The following is a 23,608-nucleotide window of genomic DNA, read 5'->3' as shown; positions in this document are numbered from 1 at the left end:
GAAAAAAAAACTTTCATTTGAAAGTTTTTCCAGCCTAATTTCGCTACACAGCCTTAAAAAAAATCCAGTCGTCTAAAATTTCAGACGTTCAATATTCAAGTTCTGAAATTCAAATTCAAATTCAAATTAGGAAATTCAAATTCAAACTATTTTTAACGGCATATAAAAATTCTGATTAATTAAATTACAACTGTCAATAACTGTCAATTAACACAATTCAAATTCAGATTGTTTTGGCATATTATTAGCTCCATAAGATAATAGTAAATGCATTATGCACTCAAATAAAATATTTTTTCTGCTTGTTTAAACTACTTAATGAAAATGAGCTGAAACAACAATTCTTAAGGTTTCTTTGGGACAACGTAATAGATTTATGTTCAATCAACTTAAATTTGTAAAAACTAATTCGTCAACTTTTGATTGTGTGAAATCCAGCATTTTTAGTGTTCACCATATTGAGGTGTCTAAATTAGGGAGATGAGGGAATGAGGGGTCTAAATAGCAATGTTAGGAACCGGGTTAGTTACTGTGGTGTTAGTAGGCAGCCGCTGCAATCGGATGCTTGAAGTTGGCCACATGGGGGTGTTACAGACTGTACCAAAAAGCTAAGGACCGGGGGAGGGGGGGAATTCTTGGGGGTGTAATTACGGGAGTTTTCCATGAGAAATAACAAAACAGGATGGTGGTGAGAGAGGGGTCTGAAATATGGGAGACTACCGGGAAAAACGTGAGTGTTGGCAGGTATGGTGTACACTCAAAAAAAAAAAATGCTGCTTATTCAAACTATGTGTTTAAAATGAGCTGAAACAAGAACTCATGCTGCGTTCAGACTGCATAAGCCAACTAGATTTTAGCTCTGATTTTGACTCTCCAACAGGTTTTGAGGAATCATAGACAAATGCCTGAAATCACAAGCGAATCGGTGTTTGTTCACGTGAGTAACAATTACACGGTGTGAACCATCAAAGACACGATCTGAGAAAATCACTCATGAGTTGTCGATGCCTCTGAGATATTTGGCATGCTGAATATCCGGAGCTGTCGGCGATTCAAATCATGCTGTGTGAAATGAGTTCTGATTGAAAATAACATCAGCGACTGCCTACAGCCAATGAGAGAGCAGCTTCCAGGCCAGCAGGAAGTTGGGGGACTATAATACCAACAAGCATGGCTTCAGTTGAGAAAAGGGCTTCTTTTTAGACACGAAAAATTGAGAAAACTAGTGGAAATTTGGCAGGAGCACACACTAAAGGCTTCCTTCTCATTATGTAGTTAATAAAAAAAGATACGCGTTGTTTACATGTCACTTCTTGCGTGTGTTTGTCTAGGTCCGTAAACAACATCTCACAACCAATGTTGGCAGCGATACTTTCTATTGTAAAGTCATGCAGTGTGAAAGCCCCTGTCGCTGATCCATCTTGCAGTGTAAACAAAGCAGCGACAAGATGCTAGCCTAAACAGTCATGCAGTGGGAAAACATCTGTGACACGACTACTTTGAAAATCCTGCAGTCTGAACTCTGCATTATTTATGTTCGATCCACGTAAATTAATAAATATATGATAAATTACATTCATTTTATATGCTAAGCATTTGTGTGCTGAATCCATCGGTTGTTCATCTAAATTTGACCAATTAGATGGGGCTGTAGAATATTTAGCCCCGCCTCCTCTCTAGTTACTGTTCTGTTATTGGCTGGAGCAGCGCAAAGGTAAATCCAGAGCTAAAAATAAAAACTAATGAGTGGAGATGAGAGAGGAAAACAACAGCAGCCAATCAGAGTCAGAATACCTGCTGTTGTTTTCACTCCATGTGTTTAAAAGACTAAAGGTTTGCTACGTAACTGAAATGTTTTTAGTCTGAATTAGAATGAACTAGATCTGAAAAACATCTTGTACCTGTTTATTTTAGTATCATTAAATAAATAAATGATTCAAAAACAGGAACTAATAAAAGGAGCATTATTTTCTAGGGAAATGTTGTATCATGAGGAAAATCATTATCGCAATACTCAACAACAACACTGCATATTCGTCCAGTATCATGCAGCCCTAGTTGAACATTTTGTAGGGATTTATGGATTAAATGTACAGAGACAATGCAAGCAAGACAACAGATTTAAGTCAGCATGAAACAGCATTCATAAGACGTATCATTACTAAATTATTATGTACAATTTTATTTGCGAGCGATTGTAAACTTAAGGTTAGGTTCAGTTTTGAACATTTTGATATAGTTTCAAATGTATGATCGGATATTAAAGGTTCAGGACACCCTGGAGGACTTTTTTTTATATTAACAGATTTGTGTGTGTTGAGCATCAGTTAAGACGATGTTAGCACCTGTCAGCTTTAATTGTGGGGAAAAGTGGATAATTTAGAGCTTTTGTCAGCTAATTTCAGCTTCCGGGTTTAAAATGATTTTTGGGGCGGGAGCAAAATCGGCGACGTAGCGCAGTACTGCAAGTGCAATGATGACGCGTCGGTTTCTCATTAATATTCATAGCAGAGTTTTCTTATCCTATGAGAAGAGCCGGCTGCTTAATTATTCATGAGAGCACGTGCTTTCCGAAGGCAGACCAGCCAGTTTCAAGCAAGCTGTGAGACACAGACCCACGGCACGCAGTAGCCGTTCATGAAGACTCGTATGTGTTTGTTTCCATGATCCACGGGGTTTGTTGTATGTTTTTTTTCCCGCAATCCTGTCAGGGCTGATCATACAGCAAAGCTGTGAGTGTGCTGCAAGCATTTTTGTCGGGAGAGCAGTACGAGAATTGAAGAATGGCGGACGTTGACTTGTATCAGGAGTTCGTTCACATTCAGACACATCGCCGTGCTGCTGTGTTTGCCTAAATCCTCTATATTACCAGCAGGGCTAATGGTTAAAATAGGCACGTCAGGAGACCTGCTGCACTGAGTCTGCATTCAAGATCTATAATTTAGACCCGGGGATCGATGGAGAATCCTCATTTATAGTGTTTACATGAACACACTTATCTTTATAATGATATAAATTATGGTTGTGTGTATATGAAATTACTAATAACAAATGTAGCAGGGCATTAAATTATTGTTTATTTCTTTGCATTTTAACTTTGTAAACTATAAACTCATGCGTCTCCTCACGGTTTGCGTCTCAGTTTGTGAGCTAACTGTCAACAACAGTTATTCGCTCCCCTTCTCCCCTGCTGGCCACGCCCACTCCTGCCCGATGCTTGCGGAGCTCCACGCCCATTAATCATGAATCTTTTGAAAAAATTCTGAAGTAGACTTTAACCGAAAGTGGGGGGTGTCATGGCCCTTTAATGTTGTGTAACTGTCTGCCAATGCTGTAAAAAATTATTGGATGCAATGGGAAACGCTGTACAATAATGTCCCATCAGTTTATGTTTTTACTAACAGGAACAAACAAGATAGACTTCTTCATAGACTCTTGATTTCATGCTGACTTAAAAAAAAAAAAAAGACATGAAAATTAGCAAAATGAGACGAACCTTAGCACAGAGACAGACTCATCCTTATGGCCACAAGGCAGGAGGAGGGCAGGAAAGAGGACAGCAGATGAACGGAGAGACAGAAAGAGAACAGAGAAGGGAAAAGGGCAGAGAAATGGAGGATGTGCGTGCAGAAATTCGAGAGTGGCCATGGGTGGCAGGAAGAAAGAGACAGTGTTACTGAACAAAGAGAAGAAGAGAAACCAAACCAAATGAATATAATCATTGCTCTACTTGACCATCACACACAAACACACACACACACTAAGGCGTGCAGGGATTTTGGGGGAACAGAGAGAGACGATACAATAAAATCTGCAGGCATTACTCACTTGGGCATTGAAGTCCCGCCCCCTGAGCTAGAGGGGCGGTGCTGTAATTCAGCCCCACCTCCGTAGGACATTGATTTGCCCAGCGGTGTATGGCCAGGGGCGGGGCCAGGAGGAGGAGAGCCCAATGAGCGTGCTCGAGGAGAAAGGGGCGGAGCCCGAGAAGGGGGCGAGCTGATTGGACGCAGGAAAGCTCTGTTGGGGGAGGGTCTTAGGGGAGCAGGGCAGGCCTGGAGAGATCCCTCCCTCTGCTGAGCAGACAGAAAAGGGGACGTGTACCCCAAAATAGGCGCCGCCCCCGCTGCTGTGCTAAGAGAGTGCGGAGGGTGTGGTCTGGGCGGGGACAGTTCGTGAGCAGCAGACTCAAACTCCGGACTTTCAGATGGCGTCAGCAGACTCTCATAAGACAGACTGCCGTTGCGCGTCTGATTGGCTAAACTTTTATAGCTAGTGGAGGTCGTGCCCTCAGAGATGAGTGGCCCTAGTGCATTGTGGGCTGTGTGGGCGGAGCGAAGGCTTGAGGAGCAAGAGGCTGCTGCTGACTGGAGGAGGGTGTCTGTAAAGGAAGGGTAAGACCGCCCACCAAACGCAGAGGCCCCGCCCAGCCCCCCCGAGCCTGATCTACCCCCCTCCGCTCCCCCACGGCACCCCGCGGCCCCTCGGCTGGACAGACTGGGGTCCGAGCGGTAGCTGGGCTGGCCGGTGGTGACGGGAACAGAGGGAGACTCGGTCATACTGTTCCCTCGACTCATCTGAGAGGAAAAACACAGACAGAAAGAGTACAGCAAACGCTCCCAGAAGGTGAAGAACCACCAGAGAGATGAAGGACAGCACACAGCTGGACATTTGAGCAAAGAACACCATGTAAAGTGACATATGAAACCCCTAAGGGGACATATGGTGATGGAAAAAGATTCGACATAATATGAGGAGCACTTATGTTTCAAAGCTTTTGCGTATGATTGCAGTGTTTGAATGAGAAACTTTGCATTTGCTTGTAAAACATTTTTGTCCATCTGAAGCAGGGGTCACCAAACTTGTTTCTGGAGGGCCGGTGTCCTGCAGATTTTAGCTCCATCCCTAATCAAACACACCTGGACAAGCTAATCAAGGTCTTTCTAGGTATACTTGAAACACCTAGGCAGGTGTGTTGAGGCAAGCTGGAGCCAAACCCTGCAGGGCACCAGACCTCCAGGAACAAGATTGGTGACCCCTGATCTAAAGTGTGCACGAACTGGAAGTTGCTGAGATTTATTTCAGTATGTTGATGTACTTACTACTGAAATTAAATATTAAGTAGGGGGCAGGGCTTTAATTTGTGCATCATTCCCTCATAGCAAACTAACGGTGAGAGGGCTAAGAATATTGTGGCTGAAGCGTCTGACATCAGAGGAGCCAGTCCAAACACAGAAGCAGATGGACAGACTTCGATTGATTGATTTTTCAGTAGATTAACTTGCACGGATTATGAATGCACCACTACGAGCAAGGCAGTCGCCGTGGGTCACGCCGATCACTCCAGGCAGAAGTATAAACCAGGCTTGAACTGTTGATACAAGGCAGGATGGACCCATGCTTTCATGTTGTTGACGCCAGGCAATGTTTCTTCAAATTTGGAGAGCCTGTGTGAATTGTAGCCTCAGTTTCCTGTTTTTATCTGACAGGAGTGGCACCCGGTGTGGTCTTCTGCTGCTATAGCCCATCTGCCTCAAGGTTGGACGTGTTGTGTGTTTAGAAATGCTCTTCTGCAGACCTCGGTTGTAACGAGTGCTTATTTGAGTTACTGTTGCCTTTCTATCAGCTGGAACCAGTCTGGCCATTCTCCTCTGACCTCTGGCTTCAGCAAGGCATTTGCACCCACAAAACTGCCGCTAACTGGAAATTTCCTCTATTTCTGACCATTCTCTGTAAATCCTAGAGATGGTTGTGCATGAAAATCCCAGTAGATCAGCAGTTTCTGAAATACTCAGACCAGCCTGTCTGGCCACAAAGTCACTTAAATCAGCTTTCTTCCCCATTTTGATGCTCTGTTTGAACTGCAGCAGATCGTTCTGACCATGTCTACATGCCTGAATGCATTGAGTTGCTGCCATGTGATTGACAGATTAGACATTTGCGCTAACGAGCAGTTGGATAGGTGTACTTAATAAAGTGGCCAGTGAGTGGAGAATTAAATGCAAGTTATGTGGAGTCAAGATAATTTTTAGTTTTATTAGACAGACCTCAAACTTTGAGCAAAGCTGACTTTAAATGATTTTAAATGGAAAGAAACATGCTGCAATTTTTTACATCTTTTATTTTTCCCCATCACACTGTCTCCTTCGGGGCTTCATAGGAATGGAGGCACAAAAATTGTTTAAAACATCAAGGAAGATTTGACACAAATTTCATGCCATTTTTACAGAATGGATGAAAAAAAGGAAAGACTTTAAGTTGTGCTTCAGAACGAGAGGAAAACAGGAGAAGTGTCCAGCTTTAGTCAAACGCAACGACTGCGGAGTCAAACACAAGAGCAAGGTGCAAAAACACACCATAACGACAGATGACACACATCTAAACTTACTCGCTCACTGACTGCCATTGATTTCAGAAATTCAAGAAAAATCAAATCAAAGAAAGAAATCAATGTATGAACAAAATCAAAAGAAAAAAGAAATGCAATGCAAACCTCAAGTGCATTAAATCACGGTTGCCCCAACAAAATAAAACAAAACAACTAAATCTGTTACCGCTTGTATTTTTGTGTTACCTTGCTGGAATGTGTTGAGGCCGTGTGGTTCTTTCCTGGGCTGCTGTAGGCCGGCCTGTATTTATACAATGAAGGTGTGGGCGGAGCTTCAGTCAGCAAGCTGCACTCTGATTGGAAGAAAAGACTGTTTGATTGAAGGTGCAGGTTTAAATTTATACTAAAGGGATAGTTCACCCCAAATAAACACGTGCTTGTCATTTACTTTAGTATTTCCAAATAATTTCATTCATTTTCTTTTTAGCTTAGTCCCTTTATTAATCAGGGGTCACCACAGCGGAATGAACCGCCAATTTATCCTGCATATGTATTACACAGAGGATGCCCTTCCATCTGCAACCCATCACTAGGAAACACCCATACACTCTCATTCACACACACACACTATGGACAATTTAGCTTACTCAAATCCTCTACGGCGCATGTCTTTGGACTTGTGAGGGAAACCGGAGGACCTGGAGGAAACCCACGCCAACACAGGGAGAACATGCAAACTCCACACAGAAACGCCAACTGACCCAGCCAGGACTCAAACCAGCAGTATTAAAGAGAAAATAGCAACAGGTTGAGTCTAGCTTGAGTCCAATGCAAGGTCGCTGGTTCGGGTCTTGGCTGGGCCAGTTGGTGTTTCTGTGTGGAGTTTGCATGTTCTCCCCGCGTTCACTTGGGTTTTCTCCAGGTGCTCCAGTTTCCCTCACAGTTCAAAGACATGCACTATAGGTGAATTGGGTAGGCTAAATTGTCCATAGTGGGTGTGAATGAAAGTGTATGGGTGTTTCCCAGTGTTGGGTTGCATAAGGGTGATAATTAAACCATATTGGTAAACAGAGTTATAAATAGAGTTCCACTGAGATGGATTGTTGGTGATTGGATGATTGTTGGCCTGTTTGGGTTAGCTTTACATGGAAAATTAAGACCTGTTTTCAATTATTTAAGACCTACAAGACAACACTTCAGCAAATATAAGACTTTTTGAGTCCATTAATTAATTTTTTGGAAATGTAAGACTTTTTAAGACCCTCCTGCAGCCCAAGACTGGTTACTCACTGAAGCTAAGCAAGGCTGAAATTGGTCAGTACCTGGATGGGGGACCACTAGGGAACACTAGGTTGCTGTTGGAAGTGGTGTTAGTGAGGCTAGCAGGGGGTGCTCAACCTGCAGTCAGTGTGAGTCTTAATGCCCCAGCATAGTGAAGGGGACACTATACTGTCAGTGAGCACCATCTTTCGGATGAGACGTTAAACCGAGGTCCTGATTTTCTGTGGTTATTAAAAATCTCCATGGCACTTATTATAAAAAGTAGGGGTGTAATTCCAGGCCAAATTCCCTCCATTGGCCCTCCCAATCATTCCCATCCACTAAATTGGCTCTATCACTGTCTCTCTACTAAACCAATAGCTGGTGTGTGGTGAGTGCACTGGCGCTGTTGTCCTGTGGCTGCCGTCGCATCATCCAAGTGGATGCTACACACTGGTGGTGGTGTGGAGAGACCCCCCTTATGATTGTGAAGCGATTTGTGTGTATGGCCATACACAATAAATGCGCCATATAAATACACATTACTTACACACATACATTATGTTGGTTCAATTACAGCGTGTATGCATGAGAAAAAGCATAGTCAGAATTACAATTCAATTGTTTTTACTTTCAAAAAAAATTATTATATTACCACACAATTATTACAAATTACATCATCTAGATGTGCAAGCAGGACGTATATCAACACATCTGGACATTTGATATTAAATGGTTTCGATCAAAGCAATCTATTATTCTCCTAGTTGCCTAGACGCTGTGTGAACACTTGGGTTGAATGGGTTAATGCTCTTCCCAACACAATTTCTGCTCATTTTGCCAATACTATGAAATCAGTCAGGTTGAAATCTAAACATGCTAAGCAAAAAATGTGTGTGTGTGTGTGTGTGTGAGTGTGCACTAACCTTCATTTTGTGTGTGAGGCAGCCCAGGGTATCTGTGCTCTGGTTTGGGTGGTGGAGGAGGATCAGCATCAGTGGACTGACTCTCCATTATCTCCAGACTACTTTTAGACTGAGGAACACACAAAGCAACTCTTAGAAAAAAAAAAACAACCAATTCATCTGAAGAGGTTTTACAAACCTACATCAAAGACAGTAGCAGTGTTTGTTAATTACTCTAAAGAATTAAGCTCATCTTAGGCTGCATTTGAGCTGCACCTAATTCAGATGTTTTTCTCCTATGTGGCACAGATCAGATATGGCCAGTGTTGGGGAGGTTACTTTGGAAATGTAATAGATTACAGATTACCCTATTTAAAATGTAATAAGTAGTGTAGCTTTTCGATTACTTTATAAAAGTAAAGTAACTTATTACATCTGATTACTTTTTGATTACTTTAAGGTTTCTAATGGATATTTTCAGCTGAATCATTTTCAAGCATTTACACTGAGCGGGTATGACCTAATCAAACAAATCAAAAGCTTCAGAATAGCAGCTCTTTATAAATGGCCTTTTCAGAAGGCATCATGCATATCAAAAACAGTCAAAGCAACAGATTAACATTATTCAACATATTTGGATGTAATCCCATTTGTAATCTTTAACATTTTCACAAGTGACTGTAATTTAGTTACACATTTTTTCTCAGTAACTGTAACTAATTACTGTTACTTTTATTTTGTAATTAAATTACATAACACTGTTACATGTAACTAGTTACTCCCCAACACTGGATATGGCCCATGCACACGCAAGCAGGAAAAAATAAAAAATAAATAAATAAATCACACGGACTAAGATTTACTCAAATCAGATTTAGGCCTCATCCAGCAAAAACATTTGGAGACTTATATATATGAATGGGACACTATGTGCCCTCGTGTCTGCCGTGTAAGCTGGAAGATTGGATTTTAACCTGTCAATGAGAGTCGCAAGTCATTAAAAATGGTAGCGAATGACAAACTCTGCTTTAAATTTCATAATCAAGATCCTTAATCTTTAATCTCATATACAATGACCAAAAAAAGCTTCTATATTGACATGTGGCACAAGTTAATGTACTTAAGTGAAGTTTTATAAACTAAATTCGAGAGGAGCACGTGATGATTGAGCACGGCTGGACTCTCATCTGTAATCAGTAATAACCCAATCAGATTGATCTAAGCTTACAATAACTAGACCAATTTTACCCTACTGCCTTATCTTCGATTTGGAAAACTTGACTGATTTCTATAAGAAGCTTGGGTCTATGCTGGTTCCAGTAGGTCTTCTGCAGTATTTGTGATGATTGGGATGCAGTTCAACAGATAATTCATCAAAAAAAAAAATCCACCTTCTGCCACTTTTCCAAATGATCAACTAGAAGTCAAGTTAATATTTGTTGCTCTTACACCTGAGATCAACAACAAGACTTTTGTCAGGTAGTGTAAATAAAAAAGGTATGAATGATGTGTTAATACCTGCTGGATGCCGTTATCCAGGACTTTAGCTGCTAGTTGAGCTTCAGATAAAGGCGGTCGCAGAAATGGTGGCTGGACCTGAACAGACTGAGGCTTTCGCAATCGACCAAGATACCTGCATTAAAACAAATTCATAATCACATACAATTAAAACACACAATCACCCTCAGCACAAACGCATGTGGTTAGAGTTCAGCATAGTTAGAAATGCATTACACTTGATTCTGTTTAATGAATCCTGTTCTTTTGAATTGCAGTATTTTGCACACATGTAGGCTGTAATAAGTATAGAGGTGTGTAAAGGCCTATTTAAAAGACGCATTTAAAAGCGGCACGGTGGCTCAGTGGTTAGCACTGTCACCTAACAGCAAGAAGGTCGCTAGTTCCAGTCATGGCTGGGTCAGTTGGCATTTCTGTGTGGAGTTTGCATGTTCTCCCCGTGTTGGCATGGGTTTCCTCTGGGTGCTCCGGTTTCCCCCACAGTCCAAACACATGCACTATTGGGGAATTGGGCGAGCTAAATTGTCCATAGTGTATGTGTGTGAATGAGAGTGTATGGTGTTTCCCAGTGATGGGTTGCAGCTAGAAGGGCATCCGCTGCGTAAAATATTTGCTGGATAAGTTGGCGGTTCATTCTGCGGATTAATAAAGGGAACAAGCAGAAAAGAAAATGAATGAATGAATAATAAGTACCTGGGAGCCTGTGAACTGCACAGCACGTGTGCGATATTTTTGAAACATCCGTGTGTAAACGGGTTAACGCCACCTCTGAACTTCCCAGTCACCTGAAGGTAAAGAGAGGACACATGAGAACAAACCCTTAGAAATCAGGCAGAAGCAAATAACATCATTCTGTTTGACCAAACAAACACAATGTGGACAACAGACACACCCAAACAAACACACACACACACCTGTTCATTGGTCGTTCTCCCTCTGGCTACGAGAACGACATGGAAGCCTGTGAGTCCTGCAACTGGGACGAAAAACAAACCGGCTATACACATCACTGCCATGCTGAGGGATGAGTTAAGGAGGTTGGTGTGTATTCATAAGATAAAGGACATTTGGGATTCATTCATAAAACATGTGAACACATTTTGTGTAAGACAGTGTCCTAACATCGATCCACACACCTAGACAAGACGATGGACACACTTAAGTATCACAGACAGTCAGAAGCACAGAAAAGCTGATGCTTTGTGATTTACGTGCGCATGTTTAAGTATTGTTTACAGGGTTACCACACTTTCATGGACACCAGATTCAAGCATTTAAGAACTTTTTAAAGCACTATTCAGGGTTCAACGCTAAGGATTTTTTCTACTGGTCTGATCGGGCCAGTGGTTCAGATTTTTACTTTCCCTGCCAAAATTTTCAGTCGCCCCACCTAAAAAAATGACGTTAATAGCTATTTTTTAGCCGCATATTTTAAATAATGTGTCAAAAATAAAGTCTGTGAATCTAGAATTTCAATACTTAAAAACATGTTAGTAAAAGTGTTATGCGCACAAAAAGAGCAGAGAAAAATGTGGAGGTATTTCATTGCGGTTTGAAATCATTTAACAAAAGGTGGCTGACTTGTCAAACTTACAGCAAACTGTGTAAAACATCACTTAATTTTTTGTTGTGTTGTTCACACGTAAATGTCTGCTTCCAAGACGTTAGAAACAGATATTTTCTTTTAGCCTTATAATTTGATGTTGCCGCCATGTTGCTATCTTTTCACTGTACTGATTGTTACCAGGTTACGGAAAAAATTAGCATGCTCAAAACATCAAATCAGATGAAAGGCAATATGGTGCTTACGACATCACAGAGAAGGTAGTGTTTATAGACTTAAAAGCACAAACTTAAAAGGCACGCAATTGACAAATAGTCGCAGACAAATTAAATTTTAGTGACAAGGCAGCACTGTCCCAATCAGGCCAGTAATGATCCTGTTTACTGTCCCAACCATCTCTTACGCTGGCCCTGGGCCATTGGGCTGTCTTAATTGTTGAGCCCTGCTATTAATTTTTAAATCAAGCACCTTTGTTATTCAAACCACATCATATGTAGCACAGCACAAGTCCTTACTGTACCTAACATTACCTACAATTAATAATTTTACCCATTAATTTTGTCAATTTTCATGTCTTGTTCAAAGAACTTTAATAAAATGCATTAAATTCAATACTGGTGATATATTCCCTACTGAAGAAAAACAGCCAACTAGCCTAGGCTGGTTTAAGCTGGTTGACCAGCCTGGTTTTAGAGGGGTTTAGGCCATTTCCAGGCTGGTTTCCAGCCATTTCCAGCCTGGTCATAGCAGGTAAAACCAGCTTGACCAGCCTAGCCAGGCTGAATTGAATTTTATTTGACAGATTTTAGACAAATTGTACAAAAAGTATTCCATACATTTTGTTAAAAAAAAAACTGTAGAGGATAAAAACACAATAAAGCCCTGGGCTTATTTCCATTGTGGTCCTCTGTTGAATAAAAGCAATGTATGGCTTCAAAATACTAATGAAGAATAAAACAAACAGTCGCCACAGCGGTACGAACAGTCAACTTATCCAGCACATGTTCCACACAGCCAATGGCCTTCCAGCCGCAAACCTATTCACACTCAAGTAACATATAAATTAAAAGATCCTCGTCCACCATGCAAACTAATTATCCTCATCAAACAAATGGGAGCCCAGCCAAAACCAGCTATGGTCAGCTTAAACCAGGCTAGTCAAGCTGGTTTTAGCAGGTCATTTTCCAGCCAGGAAATGGCCAAACCCCCTTTAAAATCAGCATGGTCAACCAGCTAAAATCAGCCAACCAGCCTATGCTGGTTTAAGCTGGATTTTTCAGCAGGGTAATAGGGTTTCTAAAATATAGACCAAATGTGCATTATTTGTCAATGTTATTGAACAATATTTAAGCATTCAGTTTTTTCGTTTTGTTTTTGACAGCACCACAGTACAAATAGTTGAAATAACACCGTAAACAATTGCTTGTTTTCAAATTTAATTCAAGTACTTTCATAGATCTGTGTTTGTTTTTAGGTACTTTCCAGGCCTTGAATCCATATGTCTGAAATTCAAGCAGTTTCAAGAAGTGAGGGAACTCTGTTAACAAGTTCAGTTTGTTATTCCTGAACATTAGCTGTCTAAGCAAGTCAAAGGTGAATCGCGAGAAAACCGTATTCAAATGAAAGGATACGTGACTCCAGATTGGACCAGGTCCAGCTGTTTAGTGTGATGGAGGATGTAAAGCAGGCTGAATCCAAACACATCCATAATGTGAACAGTGAGCGAGAGCAGGAACAGAAAGAAGTAACGATAGTTCCTCCTCCCAATGCAGTTGTTGACCCATGGGCAGTGATGGTCAAACTCCTACACGATACACATTACACACACACACACACACACACACACACACACACACACACACACACACACACACACACACACACACACACACACACACACACACACACACACACACACACACACACACACACACACACACACACACACACACACACACACACACACACACACACACACACACACACACACACACACACACACACACACACACACACACACTTAGAAGATATAAACCATCCAAAAAAATAAGTCTAATAAAAATATTGGGACAGATTTACTATGCAGGGCAAATCAGCACAATAGCACAACCCCATAAAAGCACAGAGGGAAGTATACATTCACATTTATTCATTTAGCAGACACTTCTGCCCAAAATGACGTACAATTGGAGTGTTTCATAGGTTGTAGGTTGCAAGGCGACCATCAACCATTTTCTTAGAGGATGATAAGCTGAAAAAAACATTGCTGTAACTCTGATACAAGTTTTATTTTTGGAAAAAAATACAAAGCACTGCAGTGTTTTAATGTGTGTTTGTCTCGGATAGTGAGTCTTGCCGAAATGTGTATAACGTTATTCTATACAAGCTGAAGCTGATCGGTCAATTCTTGTCACGTGACTCGCAGTGATTCAACTATGCACATCTAGAAGGCGCAAGCGCCACGCACCTCCATTGGTAACAACAAACTTGTGCAAACTCTGGAAAGAACGCAGCCCCTAAAAGGCCACCATCATTTGCGATCTCCAGCAGTTCATGTTCTTGCACAGCCATGCTGGATTCACCTGATTTGTTGACAAATGGGTTGCAAATCTATTCCTTGGCAGTTCGCAGGTCCTTCATCGGGCCTTTTTTCCCTAAGCAAAGAAACTTCTTAAAGACTTACTTATTTTGCTACTTGTGGATTAAATTTGGGCCTTTCAAAAAAAAAGAAAAGAAAAAAAAAACACTAAATATATAAAACGGAAATAATTAAAGATTTCTTGTGTGGCCTGGTACCAATTGATCCACGGAGCAGTACCGGTTATTGAGGACACGGATCTAGAGCTACTACACGGCATTTCACACTTGTAAACACTCAACGGATTGCGTGCCTCTCTGTCCTGCACACACTCATTACCGATACCAAGCCAGCCAATCACAGAGCTTATGCTACACATTGTTGCATTGTGTAGTTAAATTTTTTTGAGAGGTGCATGTCAGCATCGGCGTCAGCCATGGTGAGGGCTATGTGACCACGCGAAGGCTGCGCCGGAGCATACGCGTGCGCTTGACGCAGAACTATAAATCAGCCTTAAGGAGGAAGGAGATGTTTTTATAGAGAAAAATTGAATTCATTTCACCTTTATTTCTATAGCGCGTTTACAATGTAGATTGTGTCAAAGCAGCTTCACATAGAAGAAAGAAGGGTTTCTACAGGTGGTTTGTCAAGCCCACTCACCTGTGTGAAACACACTTCAAAAAAGCACAATGTTTGTTTTTTTTTTGACATTTTTTATACAGATATCATCACGGATGTGTAAATGTTCCATTTTTGGCTACATTGCTGTTGTATGAACACAGCCTTAACTGACAAAAATATATAAATAATAAACAATGTAGTGATTAATATGCTTACAATGAGTCTTTTTCAGCCATTCAACATGAATGGACATGAGTAAAGAAAATTCTCTTCCTCTTCATGCTTTGTTTTCTGCATTTATGCTCCCATAGCTAATATCCAAGCATGTCAAGTAGGGTTGGGTACCGAAACCCGGTGCCGTACCTTTGGAACCGGTATGCACCGGATCAAATCAGCATATGAATTTTGGTGCCTAATTTCGGTGCTGCAACAAGAACGTAAAGCAGGTCACGCACCAGAAGTGCCGCGCAGCGCCATGTATTCACAAGTCAGCGGCTGTCCATGTACGTTTACATGGACACCAATACTCTGATTTTAATATGATTAAGACAATACTCTGATCACGAGTCTACCACGTAAACAGTGATTTTTGATTATCTTAAAGGACCACAGACACAAACTCCGGAATAAACATTAGGCTGGTGACACAATAGCCCCTTTCACACATACAGACCTTTCCGGAAAATTGCCGGCAATTTTCCGGAAAGGTTGTATGTGTGAACAGGTCCTTTTTGAAAATACCGGTAAATTCGTTCTGGCTATTTTCCGGAAAGAGAAGTTGTAACATTACCGGTAATTTGCCGGAATGCTGCGCTGTGTGAATGCAGAAGGAAGATTGCCGTAATAATCGCGTGCACGTCTAGAACGTGCTGACGTGAGACGTCTGCTTTAGCCAATCACAACAGTCAGACGCATTTACGTCCGCGCGGTTTGTGAGGATAAAAGCCTTTGAATATTTTTCCAGACACATTTAGCTGCTAGAAGTTAGTCAGATCACGTTTCTATGTTCTTCTTAATGCCAACTGTGTAAATAACCATCGATGAGATGCTTATGATAAGCCGTTGTTTGTTTACCTTCAAGCTTTGCGTGCGCCTATGAGCGCCTGCACACACATATTATGAACATCTCGACATGCGAAAGTGATCCTGCGAAAGTTGTTCACAATATTGATCATCCACAGAGTCTGTAATTTAGTCAAATGTTTACAAACACAAGCGCAGCCGTTTAAAGCTCATTTGTGGTGAATGATGTCAGAATTTACCGGTATTTTGGAATGGATGTGTGAATGCTCTTTTCCGGAAAATTTCCGTAATGTCCTCGCCTGTGTGAACATACTTTTTTGAATATACCGGTAAAGTCGTTCCGGAAATTTTCCGGATATTTACCGGTATCACTGTGTAAAAGGGGCTAATGATGTTACTGGATCTGTGCTATAACATGTAGCTGGGAATCATGACTGTAACATTCAAAAGCAGCTCATGTAAACACCTGAATCATATTATTGTCTCATTCAGATTAAGGCAAATCATTAGATCACTGATATCCATGTCAAAGTAGTCACAAGCCCCAAACCCAGAAAGAGATGTTCCCTGATTTTGATGACAGCCTTTCCACAGGTTAGTAGTAAGCTAATGTAATGTTAATAGCATAATGCAAATCTTGCATTTATGCAAACAAACAAATGATCAAAAGAAATATATTAATGCAATTCAAAACGTAATGCATTTAAATGTATTATAAATATTTATTTATATTGTTCAATTATAGTGATAAAAAAAATTATATATATATATATATATATATATATATATATATATATATATATATATATATATATATATATATATATATATACATATACACACACACACACACACATTTTTTTTTGTCAATTTTGTGGCTAAAAGTATCGGTTCAGGCACCATTTTGGCACCGGTACCATTTTAAAAGTATCGATTTGGCACCGGTATCGGAAAAAAACCAAACGATACCAAACCCTAATGTCAAGTGCTAGATAATAAGACGTGCCTTTTCATGCCGTTAAATAATTGACTGAAAACTTCAGTAAATCATCAAAACTTTAAACTCTCCTCACAATAATGCTTAAATTAATGGTGTCTGAAATGTTTACGTTTCTGAAATGCTTACAAAAGCAAAAGTAATTGTACACACTTTTTCATGACAAAGTTTTTGCAATTCTGTAAATTTAGCACCTTTAGTAGATTTTTAAATGCCAGAACTGGGATTGTGCTAGTGGGATTGTGCTAGTGCTAGCAGTCATTCTGGCCCTAAAAGCAAAATCCTGAAGAACTGTGTGTGTATACCTCTACACAGTTGTCACACACAGAGCAGTGTGAACAGCGCGGCGGTCTGTAAAAGCGGCAGGTGGAGCACCACTTCATCCGCACCTGAATACCCCTCACCTCCACTGTCTTATAGAGCGGCGCACGGAAATCATCCTCTTTATCCTCATCTTCCTCAGCTGAGAAAACAACACACACACAATCTCATGAAAACTGACAAGTATTTTTGGGTTTGTTCGTTGGTGTTTGGCCTTTAAGAGGTAACATTTACATTCCACTGTACTGAAGTCTGAAAACTGGAAGCAGATTCAATTGACAAGAACTTCATCTATGTTAAGCTGCTTTAACACAATCGACATTGTAAAAGCGCTACAGGAATAAACATGAATTCGATTGAAGTACACCTTTTAAGACTTTAAACTATTAAATCAAACTATAAAATCAAAATAAATTTAAAACTATAAAATCATAAAAATATAACTTTAAAATAAGATTCCACTAATAAATTGATTAAGTATGAACTAATCTGGTAGAGAATTTATTAATCATAGTTTAACATTTACTATCGCATTATTAAAAATCTAAAATTGAGCTTGTTAACCTTAGTTAATGCACTGCGAGTTAACATTAACTAACAGTAAATTTAACTATATTTTTGTGAATAAAGCATGAATAAATCCTGTAATAAATGTATTGTACATTGTTTGGTCATGTTAGTGAATACATTAACATGAACTAATTGTCTATTAAAAAGTGTTATCAACATAAATTTGGGGGGTACCTGTTGGGATGATGCTTTTGACTTAAAAATCCAATTTTTTATGTTAATTTATATATGTATGTATATATATATATATATATATATATATATATATATATATATATATATATATATATATATATATATATATATATATATATAGCACTTTCTGCTGGACGTTTGGTACAATGATGTTCCGCTTTACACATTTCAGTGTTGATTAGACTTCTCGATGTTTTTGAAACCAAACTTGGATCTATTTGATCCCAAAATACAGTAAAACATTTATACTAAAATACTTTTGAAATTTAACTTATTCCTCTGAAAAAAAATAAATAAATCAGCATTTTCAGCATCACTACTTCAGTATTCAACGTCACTTGATCTTACACAAAAAATTACAATATGCTGATTATTATTTGATTGCTATCGATGTTGAACAGTTTGTTGTTTGGGGAACCTACAACTATTTTATTTTTAGTGACTTTTGTGGCCACTACTATCTAATATACCTATTATAATGTTTTTATTCAATTATTTCTATCCTTATTAAACTGAACTACTCTAAGGTGGGCATGCCATTGTCTGGTGAAGCAGTAAGATAGCAGTGGTGGATCTATAACACAGAGTTAATTTAGTCACTACTAAATACAAAAACCCGTCTAAGTTTTATCCCCGAGAACATTTACAAGCCTCTTACATTGTGATGCTTAAATCTTTCATAAAATGCGACAAATTTTTCCGGATTATTTGTTTATTACGAGCTCAAAATAACAGTGTTATTTTGAAAATGCATAATCTAAATATTTGGCAACCTTATAAATTGCTTTTATCACAGTAAAACACACGTAAATGACACAAAACATTAAAATAAACAAAAATGCTTTCAAATTTTGAATGTAAGACTTATTTCACAATCTTAATGGCTCTATAAAAGCTTTTTGTACCAATGCAACTCGCATATTTCTCTAAAAACGAAATTCCCAAAACAAAGTAGGATTCATACACATCAAAATTGAATATACAATTGAAGTCTGTATATTTTAATCCCTGATTTCTGTTTAACGGAGAGAAGATTCTTTCAACACATTTCTAAACATAATAGTTTTAATAACTCATTTCTAATAACTGATTTCTTTTGCCATGATGACAGTAAATAATATTTGACCAGGTATTTTTCAAGATGCTAGTATTCAGCTTAAAGTGACATTTAAAGATTTAACTAGGTTAATTAGGCAAGTTATAAAAATATAGCGTAATAAAATATATTGCGTAAGGGGGCTAATAATATTGACATTAAAATGGTTTTAAAATAATTAAAAACTGCTTTTATTCTACCCGAAATAAAACAAATAAGACTTTCTCCAGAAGAAAAAACATTATAGGAAATACTGTGAAAATTTCCCTGCGCTGTTAAACATCATTTGAGAAATTTTTTGAAAAAGAAACCAAAAATATCACAGGAGGGCGAATAATTATGACTACAACTGTAGATGCGTACCCCTAGGGAAGACACCTGGGTCCATGAACGTGGCCATACAGAAATTGGCCAAAGTGAAGAGGAAGACCACAACATTATAGAGCGGAATGAAGGAGGAAAACTTTTCCGACAGCCAAGGACACCTGGACAAAAAAAACAGCACTCATTACACTCAGAGTAATGCAGACACACAGTACTGATGTTATTAGCGTCTACTCACGTAAAACACAGGAACAGTGTCGTGGCTCCCACAAGGAAAGCGGTGGCTGCAGACACAGGCACATATCGACTGGGGCGGAAGGGGCGGGATGGGGAGGGGTCTCCGAGAGCCCCGCCCACACTCAAACCCACAGGCATTTGGAGAGGTCCAAAATACAGAAGAACAGGGGGAGGCGTCAGAAAGAGGAGGACACTCGCCTCCTGCCTGAGTGAAGATGATCTGCAGCCATGGCCATTAAAACAACTACGATCTCACAAATCAAGGTACACTTCTCTCTGAAATCAATGTAAAATAGTGCACTTCTCTACTAAATCACTGCAAAGTAGTGCACTTCTTTTCTAAAATCCACTAAATACAATGCACTTCTCTCTTAAAATCAATGCAAAATGGGGCACTTCTTTTCTAAATCAATGCAAAATGGTGCAGTTCTTTCTTTTATTGACTAAATACCAAGCACTTCTTTCCTAAATCATTGTGAATTAGCAAATTTTTGTCCTAAATCAACATAAAATAGTCTCTCCTGAACCAATGCTGCAAAATAGTGTATTTCTCCTCTAAATCAATGCAAAATGGTGCAGTTCTTTGCTAAACCAATGCAAAATAGTGCGCTTCTCTGCTAAACCAATGCAAAATAGTGCACTTCTCACCTAGATCAATACAAAATTGTGCATTTTTTTCTTAAATCCACTAAAAACAATGCACTTCTCTCCTAAACCAATGCAAAATAATGCACTTCTTTCTTATAGCCACTAAATCCAATGCACTTTTAACCACAATCTTTGTGAGAGAGCACATTTCTCTTCTAAATCAATGCAGAATGGTGTACTTCCCTACTAAACCAACGCAAAATGTTGCACTTCTTTCTTAAATCCACTAAAAACAATACACTTTTCTTGTAAATTGTTGTGAGATAGTATATTTCTGTCCTAAATCAACCAAAAATAGTGCACCTTTCTCCTAAACCAACGCAAAATGGTGCACTTCTTTCCTAAACCAATGCAAAATGGTGCACTTATTTCTTAAATCCACTATATGCAACGCACTTTTCTCCTAAACCATTGTGAGAGAGCGCTTTTCTCTAATAAATCAATGCAAAAAGGTGAACTTCTCTCCTAAACCAATGCAAAATAGTCCAATTTTCTCCTAAACCAATGCAAAAGGGTGCATTTCTCTCCAAAACAATTGCATAAGGGTGCACTTCTCTTCTAATCCAATGCAAAATAGTGCACTTCTTTCTGAAATCCACTAAAAACAGTGCACTTTCCTCCTAAATTGTGAGCATTTTCGTCCTAAATCAAGCTAAAATAGTGCGCTTGTTTTTTAAATCCACAGAAAACAGCTCACTACTCCCCAAAATGAACATAAAATAGGTCACTTCTCTACCAAATCAATGCAAAATAGTGCATTTCTTTCTTAAATCCACAGGATATAATGCACTTCTCTGCTAAACCATTGTTAAAGTTTGTCCTTAGTGCACTAAATCAATGTGAAATGGTACACTTCTCTCTTAAATGCATGTAAAATAGTGCAGATGAATTCTGTTTTTTATCTGACTGCATGTGCTGATCGATAAAAAATAGACTAAATTCATTTACACACAAAAGCGATATAATGATCTACTGTAAATATAAAAATAGCTCCATTTTCATCAAAAAAAAAAAATGTTCATATGGCTTTAATGTAACAAGATTTGGTCAATAAAAGGAAACAAATCAAGTGACAGCAAAGCTCTTTTAGTGCAAATCTCTGGTAAGCCCCGTGTTACACTGAAAAGAGCCTTAAAGGAAGCAGCGATTTGAGTTCAGGCATTCATACAGTGCTTATTCATATCTCAAAACATCACAGCGGATAAGTGCATGTGAGCATGACGTCAAACTACAGAAACCAAGAAAAAAAAGGAAGAAGTTTTGGTGGGAGGAATACAGTCAAGCAAAAAGGGAAGAAATTAAAAATATGAATTTCTTTCTACGATCTCAACGGGAGTCTGGATTCCCCCTGGAGCAGTCCGTCTAAGAAAAGACCGTAATTACGAGTACAAAATATAAAATAGAGCTCTTGATGTCTTGTGCCCTAAATGAGAGCTCATTCTCCTCTCCGGGTTGATATTTTCTCACACTTTAGTAAGAGACGAACTTGCCCAAATGGATCACATGAATCTTGTGGATATGCACATGGTAACGTGGCAGGATGGTTCTTCAGAGGTCCATACGGAAAAAAGCCAAGTGTTTGGCCATCATCGCAACTGTGTGTGATCTGTGGGTTGAAAACTCCAGGTCGTGGTGACACACATGCATGGAAAACCATTTTAACCCTGCATAGTGTCCCATGAGGCCTTTCTTTCCTCTATAACGCTGTTCTCCTCCTTTATGATTCCTTAACAGGTCTGAGGTGGTATCTGCAAGCAGAGGAAGATCATTAAAGATATACACTGCAAAAAAAAAGATTATTATTTACAGTTTTTGTCTGGTGTCTAGTTCAAATATCTAAATATACTTAATGGTGCAGTATGTAAGTTTGATGCCCAGTGGTATAACAAGGTATTGCGTTTGTTTTGATCCAGAAATGCAAGCGCAGGTTGCCAGATTAAAGACCAACATGAGCGAGTCTGACTATCGAGTCTAAACGCTGATTTAAATCGCGTTCTATATAAAAGCAACGGCACGCAATAGAAGGAATATTCTCCATATTAAAAGGAGTTTTTGTTCTAACCAATAGCGAATTGATTGCTTCTATTTCTTACTGGCAAAGATCACCTCAGGTACAGCTCATGTGCTTTATTCAGTGTTAAATGCTAATAATGCGAGTTTGAATGCCATTTTACATCACATTTATTGTCATACTACTGAAAGCAGCAGCAGATAGTTCACCTCAGATCTTCAAAATAAAATAAACTGTTTGAAATTGAACTTCAGAACTGTGACAGAACTGAGAACTTATATCAGTATCAGTGATTTAGCATCTACATTTAATAATGTTAAAGAGGTTTAATGTGTATTAATTTAATTATAAACGTTACCATTTTGTTGGAGGCAATTGAGTGCACTATTCTGTGCTTCTGAATAGCTGTATTTAAATTTCTGTTGTGTTTCGTCTGGTGCAAACAGCCAAATCATCACTGCGTATCTAATCACGTAGAGTTTTTTTAAGATATGTGGGTAAAATGTAACCTGCTCACCTAATGTTTGTAATATTTATATCATTTGCTAATTAATAACCTCATGTGAAACTCTGAATCTGTGTCTCATTTTGGAGTCTGCTACTGTCCACCGGAGGTCACATTTCAGTCACGGACACATGCTTTCAGAGCATTTCTGAATGAACGAATGAAATACGCTGTTTTCCATCAAGGCAACCTGGGGTGCTGAAATATAATTGGCTAACGTGGCATTGGGCGGGTTAAAAGAACCAAAACAAAGATAGCTGTTACGGCATGGACACACGTTCACAGCAGAATATCTGACTTTAGCATTGTTTTTCAGATAAACAAGAATGTTCGCTTAACATGTTTCTTGAATATCTGCAAACATATTATGGTATTTTTAAGCTTTAGAAGAGTCAAAAACTTACATACAGCAGCACCTTTAAGACATATTGTCTGAAAACATTTTTATATCTACCTAAAACAAGCTAAATAATCTGCCAACAGGGTAAGCAAAATCATTTTGTTTTAGTTATGAAACAAGATTATTATTATTTTTTGCAGGATGTTTTTGCAAATTTTCCAGGACAGTGGGTCTCCAGGAGCAGAGTTCGAGACCCCTGAAATAGTGGCATGTCTGTTACATGCCGCTGTGGTGATAATCACTGCAACTAATCACAAACATGCAAATGTTTTAAACTTGTAAAACTCCTTCTTGATCACATTGGATGATCACAGAGAGCTGAACAGATCTTGTAATCCCAGTTGCTTTGCGCAGGTCCTGTCTTGTTGATATGATTATACGCGTTACTATGGAGACATGTTAATATGTGGCTGTCAATCAATCCGGTGGGCGGGGAAACCGCACTTCTACATCACGTTGTGGTGGGCCTCAAAATGGGAGAGATGTGGATCCTATTTTAACGTCAGG

The 23,608-nt window shown here is 39.2% G+C and overlaps 2 protein-coding genes across 16 annotated transcripts in view; one reads left to right on the top strand and one right to left on the bottom strand.

Moving 5' to 3' along the window:
- The window catches only part of septin8b (septin 8b), a 54,175-nt gene extending 37,784 nt beyond the window's left edge, over positions 1-16,391 (top strand). For both annotated transcript variants that reach the window (XR_015506886.1, XR_015506883.1), the window contains one exon: positions 16,290-16,391. The gene's annotated coding sequence lies outside the window, so the exon portion shown is untranslated. The remainder of the gene's footprint in view (positions 1-16,289) is intronic.
- The window catches only part of zdhhc5b (zDHHC palmitoyltransferase 5b), a 34,701-nt gene that overhangs the window by 5,267 nt on the left and 5,826 nt on the right, over positions 1-23,608 (bottom strand). For 4 of the 14 annotated variants that reach the window (XR_015506930.1, XR_015506931.1, XM_087280903.1 and 1 more), the window contains exons 2-10: positions 19,539-21,933; positions 19,340-19,461; positions 17,100-17,257; positions 13,207-13,379; positions 10,926-11,028; positions 10,705-10,796; positions 10,012-10,126; positions 8,515-8,623; positions 6,575-6,681 (exon numbers count right to left, since the gene is read on the bottom strand). Coding sequence is in view for 10 of the 14 variants with exons in the window: in XM_087280903.1 (XP_087137029.1) it covers positions 6,575-6,681; positions 8,515-8,623; positions 10,012-10,126; positions 10,705-10,796; positions 10,926-11,028; positions 13,207-13,379; positions 17,100-17,257; positions 19,340-19,461; positions 19,539-19,675 (1,116 nt within the window). In the remaining 4 variants the exon portion in view is untranslated. 14 annotated transcript variants of the gene reach the window in all.

Source organism: Danio rerio, chromosome 14 (genome assembly GCF_052040795.2).
Source record: "Danio rerio strain M-AB ecotype USA chromosome 14, GRCz13ab, whole genome shotgun sequence".
Classification (NCBI taxonomy): domain Eukaryota; kingdom Metazoa; phylum Chordata; class Actinopteri; order Cypriniformes; family Danionidae; genus Danio; species Danio rerio.
This window is presented reverse-complemented; position numbering and strand designations above follow the sequence as displayed.